The sequence below is a fragment of the Asterias rubens genome, chromosome 20, assembly GCF_902459465.1.
Source record: "Asterias rubens chromosome 20, eAstRub1.3, whole genome shotgun sequence".
NCBI classification, from domain to species: Eukaryota; Metazoa; Echinodermata; class Asteroidea; order Forcipulatida; family Asteriidae; genus Asterias; species Asterias rubens.
The window spans coordinates 6,653,063-6,669,577 of record NC_047081.1 but is presented as its reverse complement, the minus strand read 5'-3'; the positions used below and the strand labels follow the sequence as shown (position 1 = coordinate 6,669,577).

Here is a 16,515-nt window from a genome sequence, read left to right as displayed (position 1 = left end):
AATTTTGAACTTAAAAATAATTGTTAACATACAAACTTACTTGGTAACCAGCAACGGAGAGCTGTTGATAGTTTAAAACATTGTGAGAAACAACTCCCTCTGAAGTAGCAAAGTTTTTGAGAAAGAGGTAATTTCTCACTAAAATAATAATTGACTTCAGGCCAAAAGCCTTTAATTAAGCATCTGAAAGCACAGATCTGTACAATAAGGGTGTTTTTCCTTTCAATGTTCTCTTGCAAACTTGATGACTAATGAAGCCCAAATGTTCACAGGTTTGTTATTGTATGCGTATGTTAAGTGAGAATACTGGTCTTTGACAATTACCGAAGGTGTCCTTTAAAGGCAGTAGTAATTGGTAATTACTCAAAATAATTATTAGCATAAAACCTTACTTGGTAAAAAGCAATGGGAAGAGGTTGATAGTATAACAAAATGTGAGAAACGGCTCCCTCTGTAGTGAAGTAGTTTTCGAGAAAGAAGTAATTTTCCACGAATATGATTTCGGGACCTCGGATTTAGAATTTGAGGTCTCGAAATCAAGCATCTGAAAGCACACAACTTTGTGTGACGAGGGTGTCTTTAACAAATTTCATTATTATCTTGAACCTCGACGACCGCTTGAGCTGAAATTTTCAATAACAAACCTGTTTGTTATTTTATGCACCAAGTGAGAATATTGGTCTTTGACAATTACCAAAGGTGTCCTTTAACAAATTTCATTACCCTTACAGTCCTGTATATTACCTTTAAATCCATTAATATTTCTATACAATATTTCTCATAATATTTATACTTTACATATGACGGGCAAACTGCCTACTCGTCTCTGATTGGCCTGCAACCTTCAATGAGCCTCTAACCATTTCTCAAGTTGATTGTTGACAGATCTTAGACTATAAGCTGATCTCGACGAACCTTTCACATCGGTCAATAGAGGGCCGATATTCGGAGAGCTAAACTCCTGTTAGAAGACACCAAGAAATACAAGTGGTTTATATTCACATGAAATTTGAGAGTTATGACAAAGCCTTATGGAACCATTGAAATGTTTTATGTCTGACAGCACCATAGAGCTATATATATTGACTAGAGCGCTAACACCCCGTTATACACGCACTAAGTTTTTGAAGCCGTGTGGGCGCATCCATGTTTATCTACAAACCAATACAAAAGCTTGAAATTTTGTACAGCAATTATACGGCTATTTGCATGATAGTGCATTTGTTCTTTTTTATGTGCAAAAAATGCAGTAAATGTGAACGCACAATCTGCTGATCAGCGCACAAACTGCGAGCGTCATGTGCGTCATGATTAAAAGTCGCCTTTACGTTTTTTAGTACGGCAATCAAGTCGAAGTTACGGTTTTTGTAGCGCGGACGTACGCGAGTGGACAGTTGCGTACGTAAGCGCAACGCCGAATGTAAAATAGTCGCGGCAATGTGTTCTCTTAAAACTACGAATTCACGCAACACATAAAAAACATGCCTGCGCCCACAGTGGCTTCAAAACGAAGAGAAAGTTAGCCTATGGACAGCACACATCCTCCACATTCATAGCCTTTTGTCAAGGCCTTCGTGCCTTGGACAGCTTGGTAGAGCCACGATCCCAAGCGACTCGGACTGGGGGGGGAGATCACACGTGCGAGTCAAGTGGCAAAGTATGAAACGTGCATGATTCATAACTTGTATGCAAAGTGCCGAGTGATTAACCAATCAAAACACGATAGTTTCGTCCATTTGTTAAAGGCAGTAGACACTATTGGTAATTGTCAAAGACTAGCCCTCACAGTTGGTGTATCTCAACATATGCATAAAATAACAAACCTGTGAAAATTTGAGCTCAATCGGTCATCGAACTTGCGAGATAATAATGAAAGAAAAAACACCCTAGTCACACAAAGTTGTGTGCGTTTAGATGGTTGATTTTGAGACCTTAAGTTCTAAATCTGAGGTCTTGAAATCAAATTCGTGGAAAACTACTTCTTTCTCGAAAACTATGGCACTTCAGAGGGAGCCGTTCCTCACAATGTTTTTTACTATCAACCTCTCCCCATTACTACTTACCAAGTAAGGTTTTATGCCAATAATTATTTTGAGTAATTACCAATAGTGTCCACTGCCTTTAAGAAAGGGTTGAGTTAACGGAATATACCAAAAAGACAGACAATAATGGAAGCGAGTTCATGGTGAAATGAGTTTAGAAAGTACGCTTATAAATAATACTAGCAGCTTCGCGCGGCACCCCGCTAGATGATGAAAATCCTTTTCACAAATATTTCGAAATGTAAAGCCCCCACCCCCCCAACCCCCAAATTTTATTAATTTCCACAGGCTCCTTCCAGCCTATAGCCCTATAGTTACCCAATGTTTCCAAAATTATAAAGCTTCCGTTTGATCCCGTCCTTGTCCATTTCTCATGCCGTTTGGAAGTCAATGCTTTTTTTATAAATTATTCTCCATTTATAATCTTTTCAACATATGAGTCACCTGTCAGAAAGATTTCAAGGAAGTCTGGTAACGACATCGACCACTGGTTGACATATGGTCGCCTGCGAAACATCAATCTGAGTTACTTCATTCATTCAATGCAAATTCGTGAGATTTGTTTCGGTTTTGTCCTGGCACCCAGCCTCTGCGACCCCCTGCGCAGCAATGAATGAACCACTCCGGAGAACCATGCTTAGCACAACGTGAAAGTAACCCGACCAAAAAGGGGCAGATCGAATGCCGGGTGGGCGGGCAAGGGGCAATGGGTGAACCAATCCGGAGAACCATCTGCGAAACACTGTCCAATGAGTCGCCTGTCAGAAAGATTTCTAGGAAGTCTAGTAACAACATCGACCAGTGGTTGACACACGGTCGCTGCCCAAACTTCCTCCAATCAGAAGACTCGTAAGTGGGAGTTCGGGTCAGGGTTTTGTAGACTTGCAACCCGCTGCTGAAACGACACAACCGTGTTGAATTCCACAACGATGTTGTTGAACTCGGAAAGGATGCCATGCCACTGGACCTTCTAATTTCAATCCAAGATGGCGCAGGTTACGCTTTTAATAGTATAGATAAGAGAATGAAGGATTAACTACTTGGACATAATCTGGAAAAGGGTGGAGAGAACGCAACAGACATGAAAATATCATACCCCAAAAAAGAGTTAGAAACGAATCTAAGATGGATGATTGTTGTTCTCCCAGAGGCAGTGTGCACAATTTGTTAATGTATGCTGACCAGCTGACCCATTTCGCTTCTGATTGGTTTGGCTTTTTGCTACCAAAAGGGTAGCAAAATCAAAATTTATAAAGAAAAACATTAGAAATCACAGTCAAGTTGTAAAAGGCCACTTGCGCGCGTGGTCCTTTTCCCAATCGCTTGAGATCGCACTTCTGAGGACAGATTTATGACTTGCAACCAGTGTCTGTTAAGCAAGATTTTTCTGTACTTGAAAAGTACTAGATGACTAGATTGATATTGGTTTACCGGTTTAGCATCTCCCGTCTCGTCTCCTCTGACAGTATTATCCAAGTCTTGATGAAGCTGCTGAAGATCAGTCAGGAATGTACTGATCTCATGAAGCTCTACTGCCTCATCTTTCTTGTATGAGGAGTTGTTTTTTAGCTCCCTGATGCGACTGTTCAATCTGTGTGGACAAAGAGAGAAGACAATCAGTTGAGACAACCAGAGGTAAAACGCCGTCTTTACAGACAACTTGGGTTTTTAGCTCCCTCCCTGATGCGACTGTTTCGAAAATCAGTGGAGACAACAACCAAAGATAGTTCCCATTGACACTTCCTGATAAATGCTATTTTTATGGGCAACTTTGGTTTGGGCTTTGAGCTGCATCAAGCGTTCTAAACTCCCTCATGCATCTGAGGACAACCTGATAAACACAATCTTTATGCCCAACTTGGGTTTGGGCTTCGTGCTGCATCAAGCGTTCTAAACTCCCTCATGCATCTGAGGAAACCTGATAAACACAATCTTTATGCCCAACTTGGGTTTGGGCTTTGAGCTGCATCAAGCGTTCTAAACTCCCTCATACATCTGAGGACAACCTGATAAACACAATCTTTATGCCCAACTTGGGTTTGGGCTTTGAGCTGCATCATCACACTCCACATATATATGAATTTTGTTCATTATTACATATATACATATACTGTACAAGTGTTCATTTGGGGTAGTAACTGTTAATAAAGAAACCCGTTTTGAAGCAATACCTAGCGTTTTCTTGTTGCAACAACAGTAATCTCTTCGTCTGTTTGCGGGTTGTAGCGGTCATCCGTGTGAGGGCGCTCTTCAAGACCTTATACTCCTGGCTTAAATCAATCTAATTCAGAAAAAAATTAAATAATTATTAACAGTTACTGAAGCTGTATGTGGCTTTAAAATTCGTGTAAAATATTTCTATAAATATTTGGCTTGCAGTAACACCATGTGTGTATCAACTGTACAGGTAGATTATGTCCTTTTGGGATTTTTTCTTGCTTTATATTACATTCTATCTCCTGACAATGACTAGAGCAAGCTAGTCCAAGCGTTGAGACCAATTAAGAACTCACTCCGCTGTATAGGAATTTATAACGAGAAGTCCCCTCGATCCACTAAAGCTAAAGTAGTAGTCCCAGCCAATTTTCTGCCTTCCGTCCAGGTAGCAGTTAATAGTAAGCAGGATAGTTCTTTACAGGGCTGAGCGGTTAAGAGCATCAAATTCAAACTCTGGTGTTTCTGATCAGAGTGTGGGTTCGAACCCCCAGCCGTGACACTGTGTCCTTAAACAAGACACTTTAACCATTGCTTCGTCCTTCAAATGGGACGTAAAGCACTTGGTCCCATGTGCTGTGTAACGCATGCAAAAGAACCCAATGCACTTATCGAAAAGAGAAGGGGTTCGCCCCAGTGTTCCTACTTGTGGCTGCTAAATGCGCCGTAGCACCTTGAAGGAATCACACGAAGCCTTTCTCAGACAACTAAAAGCAAACACAATTCTTTGCAACAAGGTTGTTTTTTTCTTTCATTATATTCGTGGAACTTTGATGACCAATTGATGACCCAAATTTTCACATGTTTGTAGTTTTATGCAATATATTGAGATACACCAAAAGAGAATACTGGTCCCCCCCCCCAAAAAAAAGAAGGTATTTGGCTGCTAAAAATGTAATCAATTTCCCGCCATATGGCAACAACACCCACCTTGTCCACTAATTCCTTCTTCATGATGTAGAAGAACTTTGTCAGTGCTCGTCTCTGTGAAGAAGATTCTAACTTCTTTCTGCAAAAATAAAATAAAAACAACCATTAAGTTCATATTTGTGGCCAAGCAGTCTATTTCACTGGACTGAAGCTCCAGTGCTGTCAGCTGCAAAGTGTGGGCTCAATACACGGTCATGACACTTGTGCCCCTGTGCAAGGCACTTAATATTAGGAAGGTAGTGCATTCTGCTCTACCAGCCAGGATCCTAGTGGATGAACCCATGCCTTCACCCTTACAGACTGTAAAGGGGGTAAGCATGTTTCAGCCCCAGAGTTGGGGGCAACGTGCCCCTGGTGGCAGTTGATTTTGGTAGACAGCCCCAATCAAGTTAAATGTAGCTCTCAACTTGAAGTGGCCGTCCCGCCATGTGATTTGGGCGATACCTCATAAATATATAAATAAATAAAATAATATCAAAACATCCAGTGTGCACATTATGGCCTCTCTTCAAGTATAGCTGGTATCCAACTTGACAAACAGCACAGGTACCTACTTGTAATCAGCGGTAACCTGCTCCAGTGTATTCAGCACTATGTCTAAATCGGTTACATCCGTTGCTACGCGGCGGCGGCCATTACCAGACCACAGGCGAACTTTAGCTGATGAAGAAAAAGAAAGAACATGTTTTATCCAACAACTGCAAAACACCAGCTTTGATTTACTTTAATAAATACTAACAAATCCTCGATACATTTCTGATACTGGTATTAAACCCCCAAAAAATATCAAACTGGAACAGTCTTTTTTTTGGCGAAAAAAGATGACTGATCAAATGCTTCAGGAATGAAGCCTTTTAATTTGAGTGAGAAATAACCTCTTTCTCAAAAACTACGTTACTTCAGAGGGAGCCGTTTCCCACAATATATGAACCTATCAACTGCTCTCCATTGTTCTTTACCAAGTAAGTTTTTATGCTTAAAATAGTAATTACCAGTAGTGCCTTTAAAGTGTTTGAGTTTTTACTGACGGGAAAACTAAGCCAAACTCTCAGTATTAAAGGTGCACTGGAAGTTTCCAGACTTGTTACCTTTCTTAGCTCCTGGAGCAGTGGCAGTCTGCTGTTGGTCGCCCTCTGGTGGTGGGGATAGCTTTCTTCTTCTGGATACACCTTGTCTTGACACAGGTCCACTCTTTGGAGTTTTTGTGATAATGCTCTGTAAGGACAAGTTCAGATCATAATATTGAAGAGGGAAGTTTTTGTTGAATGTTGATTAGACGTAGACTTGATTAAATTGATACCTTAAAGGCAGTGAACACTATTGGTAACTACTCAAAATAATTATTAGCATAAAACCTTACTTGGTAACGAGTCCCATTACGGGGAGCTGTTGATAGTATAAATAATCGTGAGAAATGGCTCCCTCTGAAGAAACGTAGTTTTCGAGAAAGAAGTAATTTTTCACGAATTTGTTTTTGAGAGCTCAGAATTGGATTTTGAGGTCTCAAAAATCGAAATCAAGCATCTGGAAGCACACAACTTCGCCTGACAAGGGTGTTTTTCTTTCACTATTATCGCCCAACTTCGACGACCAATTGAGTTCAAAATTTATTAAAATTTTAAATTGATTGAGTTCAAGATTTATTATTTTGTGCATATGTTGAGATACACCAAGTGAGAAGACTGGTCTTTGACAATTACCAACAGTGTCCATTGCTTAAAAGAATACTAACTTTTCAGAATATTTTTTCACAAGGAAAAATACTTGTCACCGATGTGAAGTGGTTTATGAAACCTACAATAGTCGCACCATTAGGGGAACCTAAATTGTAATTGTAATGTTATGTTATGAATGAAACCTACAATTGCCAAGGAAACATTGTTAAGGAAACCTTCAACTTACAAGGAAACCCACCATTAAAGAAACCTATGATTGTCAAGGAAACCTACAATTGTTAAGCAAACCTACAATAGTCAAAGAAACTCACCATCAAGGAAACCTATCATTGTTAAGGAGACCTACAATTGTCAAGGAAACCTACCATAGTCAAGGAAACCCACCATCAAGGAAACCTATCATTGTTAAGGAGACCTACAATTGTCAAGGGAACCCACCATTTTCAAGGAACCTACAAGCACCACTGACATTAGAGAGGTTTCGCAAGTCTACGGATACACATACAGATATCGATACAACACTTTGTGTGTTCACGTGAGACGTATCCGCGACTATCGTATTTTGCATTTACACGTTAGCAACGGATACAGGAGCTCATACACATCGTAGAAGAAACGATACTGTTTTGCAGCCTTTTAGCTGTCTTTTCGTTCCAGATCAAAAACATTTCCAACGGAATTGCTTTCACTGGTATCAATGCTTGATATAGATAGAAAATTGTTAGTCATTTGCAAGAAAAAGGATGAGAAAATGCAGTGTATAATTAACAGAGTCTCTATAGGTCATGCTTGTCGGGAAAAACACTCATGATGAATGAGAGCGCACTCAAGTGACACATACCTATATTTCGCGAAACAAAATCCAACACGCAGCGGACGTGAATGGATACAGTTATCATATCCAGTCTATCAAAAACATTTCCAACGGAATTGCTTTCACTGGTATCAATGCTTGATATAGATAGAAAATTGTTAGTCATTTGCAAGAAAAAGGATGAGAAAATGCAGTGTATAATTAACAGAGTCTCTATAGGTCATGCTTGTCGGGAAAAACACTCATGATGAATGAGAGCGCACTCAAGTGACACATACCTATATTTCGCGAAACAAAATCCAACACGCAGCGGACGTGAATGGATACAGTTATCATATCCATATCTGTATCTGCATCCTCACGCTTGCGAAACCTCTCTAATGTTGTAAACGAAACTCACCAATGACTTTTCACCTGGTGTTAGAAATCGACTCTGATCATTTCTCCATTGCATAAGAGGTGTACCAGTTGACCTTCGACCCTTCACGGTGACATCTGGGCTGGCAATTCCCATCTGTGATTGGCTAGAATCGGCAGTCTGATCGGCCGCTACGGTCGGACTATCGTTGACCACTGGACTCAAAGTGACTGACGGAATGGCACTTTCATCACGGTCCGCACTATCATCGTGACCTTCGACCGAAGCGGATGGGACCCCCTGTGAAGAGCCCTCATGTGACACGCTGGGATCCTCATTGGATGCGGGTGTCGAAGTTGCAGGGGGAATGACTGATGCTTCAGGGCTGGTTACAGGAGCGGCGCTCGAATCAGATGGAGTGTGCCCCAGGATGGAGGTTGCAAGACCCCCATCTGAGACCACACCACGACGAGACGAACGATGTAGGTTGGATGAAGTATGCGAGGACGCTACATAAAAAAAATCATGAGGCGTCATTGATAAATAAGGAAACTATTTTAAAAGCAATCATCAAATTGGCCAGTTATTTGCTGGTGCCATGGGATAACACTCAATTTGTGACCGATTACGAGGGAAAGTTTACCTGTATTTTTTTTAACCGTTTATTTTTTTAATCCTCTATATTGATATGCTTTAAAACTAACCTGTGAAAATTTCATTTCAATAGTTTATCTTGTTAAGAGATGACCCCGAAAGTTGTTTAGTTTATACGCATAATGAAGAATAATTCTTAAAGTCAGTGGACACTATTGGTAATTACTCAAAATAACTATTAGCATAAAACCTTTCTTGGTGACAAGTAATGTGGAGAGACTGATGGAATAAAACATTGTCAGAAAGGGCTCCCTCTGAAGTCCTATAGTTTCCGAGAAAGAAGTAATTTTCCACGAATTTGATTTCGAGTCCTCAGATTTAGAACTTGAGTTCTCGAAATCAACCATCTAAACGTACACAACTTCGTGTGACAAGGGTGTTTTTTTCTTTCATTATTATCTCGCAAGTTCGATGACCGATTGAGCTCAAATTTTCACAGGTTTGTTATTTTATGCATATGTTGAGATACACCAGCTGTGAAGGCTAGTCTTTGACAATTACCAATAGTGTCCACTGCCTTTAAATGGAAATTACAAATTGTGGCATGTTGTGGCTGCTCTGATAAGAGCACCTATTATTTTTATTATTAAACTAAAGACACTGGACACTATTGGTAATTGTCAAAGACCAGTCTTCTCTCTTGGTGTATCCTAACATTTTGTATGCATAAAATAACAAACCCGTGAAAATTTTAGCTCAATTGGTCGTTTAAGTTGCGAGATAATAATGAAAGAAAAACACCCTTGTCACAAGAAGTTGTGTGCTTTCAGATGCTTGATTTCGAGACCTCAAATTCTAAATATGAGGTCTCAATATCAAATTCGTGGTAAATTACTTCTTTTTTGAAAACTACAATACTTCAGAGGGAGCCGTTTCTCAGAATGTTTTATACTATCAACCTCTCCCCATTACTTGTTACCAAGTAAGGTTTTATGTTAATAATTATTTTGAGTAATTACCAATAGTGTCCACTGCCTTTAATGGTTTCCTTGCCGAGCAAAAAACTGCTAAATTCTTTAATTTGTTGATCTCTTACTTTTCTTTTGAGAACTTGGGCGTGATCTTAAAGATGGACTGGCAATGATGATGGGACCTGGGCTCACTCTAGGTCTACCGGATGATGACAGAGAAGAAGCCTGACTAAGGACTTGAGGAGACGGTGAGATGGTGACTGAGCTACGGGAGGAGGAAGCTGCATCGTCGTCATCCTGTAATTGATTAAGAATTAAAACAATAAACCACAAGGGAAACTGACTGGGTAAGTTTTAAATGATTTGGGGTTGAAAAAAAAAAAAAAATTACTAGAAAAAAGATATGGAGACAATTGTCAAGTTAAAGGCACTGGACACCTTTGTTTTTGGTCAAATACCAGTACTCTCACTTGATGTATCCCAACATATATGTATGAAAAAACAAACGGGCTGTGAAAATTTCGGCTCAATTGGTCATCGAAGTTGCAAGATAATAATGAAAGGAAAAAAAAAACTACTACATGCACAAATTTGTGTGCTCCCAGATGCCTTAAATGGCTTCAGGCCTGAAGTTGTTAAATATTTGAGTGAGAAACTACCACTTTCTCAAAAACTAAAAGTATTACCTCAGAGGGAATCGTTTCTCACAATGTTTTATCCTATTAACAGCTCTCCAATTGCTTGCTACAAAATAAGTTTTTATGCTAACAATTATTTTGAGTAGTGATTACCAATAGTGTTAAGCTGATAACATATTTGCAGACAGCGTTTATGTTTTGAGTGATGAACCATATTAAAAATTTCAGTGGAAATTTGGGCTGAATCTTGTGAAAAGTTTGAAAAACCATGCACAATCTTCAGCAGGTAAACATCATTGTCATCAATATTTTGATTGTAACAACCAAAGTCAGCTGAACTTTATGCAATTTTCAAGCTGTTCAGATACAGTTTTCTTGTGTGATGGTCATCTAAAATCCAATAAGGACTGACTCGCAGTTGTAAAATTTGTGTGTGTGTCGCCTTCGAGAAAGATTTTTTTAAAGAGTTAAAACTTGAGGAAATCACAATGTATTGTGACAAAGATCTAAGACTCCTCAATTAAAACTATTTTTTGTTGAGAAAGGGTTCTCCTTGTAAAAAAAACTCCTCTTGTACCTTTTGTTCAAAAACCCGAGCTAACGGCGATTGTCTTGCCTCCCAGTCACGGACAAATGTAAACGCTCTCAGTGTGGTCTGTCTCTTCCTGAAACGCAAACAACTCAGTCAATCCTAACTCATTGAAAATAATGTGAGAGCCAGTTAACTTTTGAAATGAAACCATAGTGGCCAAGATAAATCGTTTCTTGAAATGCAAAACAAAAGCACAATCCTAAAATTAATGTATAAACTGAATGTCTAAACTAAACAAAATAAATTACCTACTACGTAACGTACAAGTGTTGTTGGTTAATTAACACTAAAAAAGTTTACAATAACATCCATCATTCAGAAAGTTTGTGGTTGGTTGTGCCCTTTTGGTTATTAATCAGAAATGGATTTATAGAAGGTTTAGACTAACTCTTGAGGAAACTCAAATTAAGTGCAGCTGCAGGTGCAGAAATACAACTTACTTTAAAACCCTAACAGACCAAACTATTAGGAAACATACTGCCCAAGTCCTTCAATATCCTTCAGTTTGAAGTTGTCGTAAACCTAAAGTGTCCAAATCCTTCAATATCCTTCTCTTTATTGTAAATGAACATACTATCCCAAATCCTTCTAAATCCTTATGTGTTTATGATTTAGGTTAGAGCTCAGTTGGGGCCCTTGGTGTATTATATTTGATATTTGCGCCATTTTGAATAGTTTCTTTGTTTGTTTTTTTTCTTGGCTCAGTCAACAGATATTTTAGGGTGGAGTCCGTACCATAAGTTCATCGCCCACTCAGATTGAAAAATATCCTGATGTCATCATTGCCTTTTTTTTTTTTTTTTTTTTTTTTTGGGGGGGGGTTGTGGTTACTCCTTCTCTTTTTCCATCCTGTGTTTCTTCTCTCCCCGACTCTTCTTTTTCCTCTTCTCTCTCTTGTCTGTCTTCCTTCGTTTCTTCTGCTTGGAGCGCTCATTAGATGTGCTGGAGTCTACTGCTGAGGTTGAGTCGGTCGCTGGCTTGCTGGCATGCTCATGAAACTTGATGAAGCAAGCTCCAGGACATAGATTTAGCATGCACTGCTTGCATCCAAACTTCGTTGTCTTGAATCGTCCTGATGATGTAACCCCGTTGTTGCTTATGCACCATCTGCACCGTTTGGGGTAGAGCCCTGGCATCCACTGACGTATACAACCTATCGGTAAAGATGTTGTGGTAGCGCTCAAGATGGTGTTTGGCTACTTTCAGAGCGATAGCTGTCATCTTTGTCGGCTTGTTATCGTTCCATGGATGAACGATGAAGTTCAGTATAGCGCCAGTTGTTGATTCTGCGAGGACGTAGACCTTAAAGCCAGCTCTGATGGGTTTTAGCGGCATAAAAAACTTCTTTACTGATGCCTTGAAGCCTCGATATTTAATCATTGCCTCATCGATCGTTAAGTTCTTTCCCGGGTTGTATTTGTGGAGGCATTGTTGTCGGACACACTCCCATATTGGCTCCAGTGGGTAGAGGGGGTGTCTTTTCTTGTATCTGTATTGGTGGGCCTTGTCGAAGTAGGATGGATCCTTGTCTGGGTCATTGCAGGCCAGAAAGGTGTTGAGTACGTTGAACTGGTTCCTTGCCATGGTTGCAGAAATCAGGTTATTCCTCAGAGCTGGGTGGGTCGACCAGTAGTTCCTATAGTTGGCCTGCTTGATCAGTCCCATGAGGATGTGTAGCCCAAACCAAGCTCGAATCTCTGCTATGTTGGTTGCCTTTTTTCCCGCTGCTCTTATCTTCATGTTTGTCCACTTGACTATAAGAAGGAGCAAACTCAGCGGGAAAAACTCGACGAAATACTTCAGGGCCGATGAGGAACGCTTGAAGCAAGCACCGAGCGGCTTTTTACCCTTGAAGGGCCGCACCATCACACTTTGGAGTGATCTTGTCCAGCCATAATCATCTGAGGGGTAGTCCCGTGCTTGTGCGATGGGAGGCTCTGGGTCGTTGTCAGACTCTGGCTCTGCCACTCTTCTTCTTCTTTTGACATTTTCCTTTGGTGTCTGTTGTTTCTTTCTTGCCTTTGGGGCAGGCTCAGGGATGTCACTGTCTTCCTCTTCATCCTCGTCATCTTCATCGGCCTTGTACTCCTCTTCATCGTCTTCATCATCATCCGAATCAGAGACGTCGGGATCATTCCCATCTTCATCACCCCAATAATCCTGGCCAGGATCATCACCGTCATCACCATCACTTTCTTCTTCATCCTCATCATGACTTCCAAACCAGTCGGTTACAACACTGCTATCGGTCTGCCTAGATGACTCTGCACACTGGTCTTCCGCCATCATCGCTCCCACCGCCTGGTCCAGGTATTCGTCCTCACTCTCAGAGGAGCTTACAACTGCCCGGTATTTTTTCCCCAAACGGATACCAGCAGCTTTGGCACTGGTGTAGACGACGCTTCTTAACTCCTGTCTTTTTGCCTCAGCCTGACGACGCAAAAAACCTCCATCTTTTGCCTTTGGTAGGGGTTCTTTCCCTCTTCCTCTCTCTCTGCTTGCACCTTTATACACTCTCCCTTTATTCTTCTCCATGGCAGCTCTCGTAAACACTTCAGACTCCTCTTGAGTCAAAGATTGCTGTAGTGCTCTAGCTTCTCTTGACGACATGCTAACTCAATGGTTGTCTGAAGTAGACAGGGGAGGAGTAGCAATCTGCACTGACTTTTATGGGGAATCAGCACTTAGTTATTACATAATTCTTCATTGATATTAAAATCACATAAACTTTCATATTGTTGATACCCATTGACCTATGTACCTCACTGAATTTGGCTTATTGTTATTGAAATCAATTTATAATTTTACCCTCAACCAAATGGAAGTGCCCAGCTGTATTATGGCCAGGACAATGCCCTTGAGAAATTCCAAAGATTCCAATGGCATGAATGGTGTGTTTACAAAGCCTGTGTGGTATACAATGAACACCCTTTGCATGTGGACCCTAAAACAATGACCAAGCTAACAAAGAAAATTTCAGTTGCCAAACAAAATAATATGTCTCCGCCGGTAAGAGCCCAAAACCTTAACAATCCTGTTTTGGCCAAGCTACATGAGACCTAATACCTTCAAAATCCTCCTTTGTAAAAATAGCCTAATACCCCAAGTCCTTCTTAATCTCATCCTCATACAAACTCATAGTGTCCCAAAGCCTTCAAAATCCTCCTCTGCTGCAGATCACTAAAAACCCAAATCCTTCTTTGTCATACACTTCAGCAATGAGGATATTGAAGGAGTTGGGCCCTTTAATAAAAGGGTATTTGTAGGTTGCCAGCACTTACACTTACACTTAAGGTTTGATGGGATTTTTAATATTGTAGGCTTATATGCCTTTTAACACCCCATATCCATTTTCATTCAGGTATTTGTCGAAGCTGTTTTTGAACTGATTGGTTGTCTTGTCGTTGACCACTTTGGCTGGGAGTCTATTCCAGTTATCTACAACTCGTTGTGTGAAGAAGTGTTTTCTGAGATTGAGCCCTTTGTTTCGCCTTTTTTCGTAGAGCTTCATGTCATGGCCTCTTGTCAACCGACTGGATAACTTTCCGCACCTCGCCACCACTTCCACATGTTCACAAATTTTTTCAAAAAGGGATATCTCATTGAAGTAAATTAGATACGGAAAAGTTTCCGTATGGCGTCACCACTTTTTCATTCGAAATAAAATAATATAGTATCCAATTTACCTGATTGATATATCCCTTTTTGTAAAAATGAGTGAAAAAGTGGTGGCGCCATACGGAAAGTTATCCTTAGGGAGATACTATATATTATTTCATATTGAATGAAAAAGTGGTGGCGCCATACGGAAAGTTATCCAGAGCCTTAGGGAGATACTATATATTATTTCATATTGAATGAAAAAGTGGTGGCGCCATACGGAAACTTTTCCAACCGACTTACTTATTCAGTGAATGTGGAAAGAAACCCAAACCAAACCGAACATGCACAGCACAGTTGAGTTATAAGGCAGTGTCCCAGTGACTGTTTTATTGTTTAACTAAAAAACATTTTACACTTTTTACAGTGAGTGAGACTGTGAGTGTGCAAATGTTATTTAAGCAGTTAATCACTTAAATAACAAAACCACTGTCACACTACTACTAGAGGGCCTAAAACACTTAACAAGATCACTTTCAGCATAGAGTATTTCAGCAATCCAAACTCGTTGATTTTTATATAAATAACAACAATGAAAACAGGGTCACAAAAAAACAGTACAACTTGTTTTAAACAAAAATGACATTTCCAAACATTCACTTTCAGTCCACGCTAAACGAACACAAACACTAACAGTTTGTAGTACAAACACGACTGTTTTCGGTCAGTAGTATGATATCATCTAACTACGTGCTACATCAACTCACGCTAATCTTCTTCTTGTTGTTGCCCTCGATCTTTCTGGGACGATTGTGGTGACTTTTCCTTGTCTAGAAGCAACACTTTCTTGACTGCTTTGAGAAGCCATTTTGGGCAATCGCGCGAATATCAAGCTGTCCTAAACTCGGCTATTGAGGGCGCTCTTTAGTTTCAAGTGAGCGATGCGCGAGTGCCCCGAAAATAAAAATCATTGTTTTTGTTTTTAAATGTAAACAACTGCACTCTCTCTGACCACGGAGGAGGACTCAATGCTCCGACCGAATAAAATTATTTAATAACTAACAATAACAAATTTGATGCAAGGAAACATTAAAATAAGCATTCACAAATAAAAGTCCACCATTATATAGTTGTCGAATATCCTAATTAAAAAAAAAAAAAAAAAAAAAAAAAACATAGGCTAATTAGGCCCATTTGAACGAACTACACAAGAATGGGCCTAGGTCCCCTAAATAGCCTTGCCAGTTTTAATTGTTTTGTTCCCAGTTGTTTTATTTGTACACCCCCCCCAAAAAAAAAAATAAATAAATAAATAAATAAATAAATAAATAAATAAATAAATAAATAAATAAATAAATAAATAAATAAATAAATAAATAAATAAATAAATAAATAAATAAATAAATAAATAAATAAATAAATAAATAAATAAATAAATAAATAAATAAATAAATAAATAAATAAATAAATAAATAAATAAATAAATAATAAAAGAAATAATCAAATAAATAAATAAAAAATAAAAGAAATAAAAAAATGAATAAAAACATGACAGAAGGTCCCTTACACGCAAAACGACCACCCCAGGTATTTAGTATTGCGAATGTAAAAACCATAATCCACATCGGAAATTGAAAGAAGTCCCAACGCCAATCTTTCTATATCAATCGATGTTTGAGGCCTAGTACGTGATCTTTTACCAAATAATATCCCATTAGTTTCTTCCTCCTGAAGAAGCTGTTGACACTGTCCTCCGCAAATCCTTCGAACCGTGACTGCCAAGCATCATGACAAAACACCTGGCAGGCATCTTGGGTCAACCTTGCCGCCTCCTTTAAAAGCTCCTAGGCGTTTGATTTCACTGTGGGATTAAAAGAAAAGGCCCAAATTTATAATTAATACTTAATGCGTCTTAAAACAACCCTGGAGGTTTATGGAGATGTCAGTGTGCAATGATGCGGATATAAGAAGTGACCATGGTAAACAGAGCCTCTTTGCCGATGGTGTGTTTCAGTTTCTTGATTGAAAGTAGGGAGGAGGAAGGAAAACATCCTCGATGGGGTCGAGAGAGGAGGTTCTAAGGAAA

At 39.5% G+C, this 16,515-nt stretch overlaps 1 protein-coding gene across 1 annotated transcript; it reads right to left on the bottom strand.

Moving 5' to 3' along the window:
- Positions 1–642: 642 nt before the first annotated feature.
- On the bottom strand, positions 643–15,563 carry LOC117304104 (centromere protein U-like). Its single transcript, XM_033788605.1, has 10 exons — positions 15,197–15,563; positions 10,815–10,902; positions 9,725–9,896; positions 8,077–8,543; positions 6,275–6,401; positions 5,741–5,846; positions 5,187–5,265; positions 4,214–4,323; positions 3,474–3,633; positions 643–961 (listed from the first exon to the last, which is right to left on the bottom strand). Exons 1-10 carry the CDS (start codon positions 15,295–15,297, stop codon positions 845–847), a joined length of 1,527 nt encoding a protein of 508 aa, XP_033644496.1. The 5' UTR covers positions 15,298–15,563; the 3' UTR covers positions 643–844.
- Between the last annotated feature and the right edge of the window lie 952 nt (positions 15,564–16,515).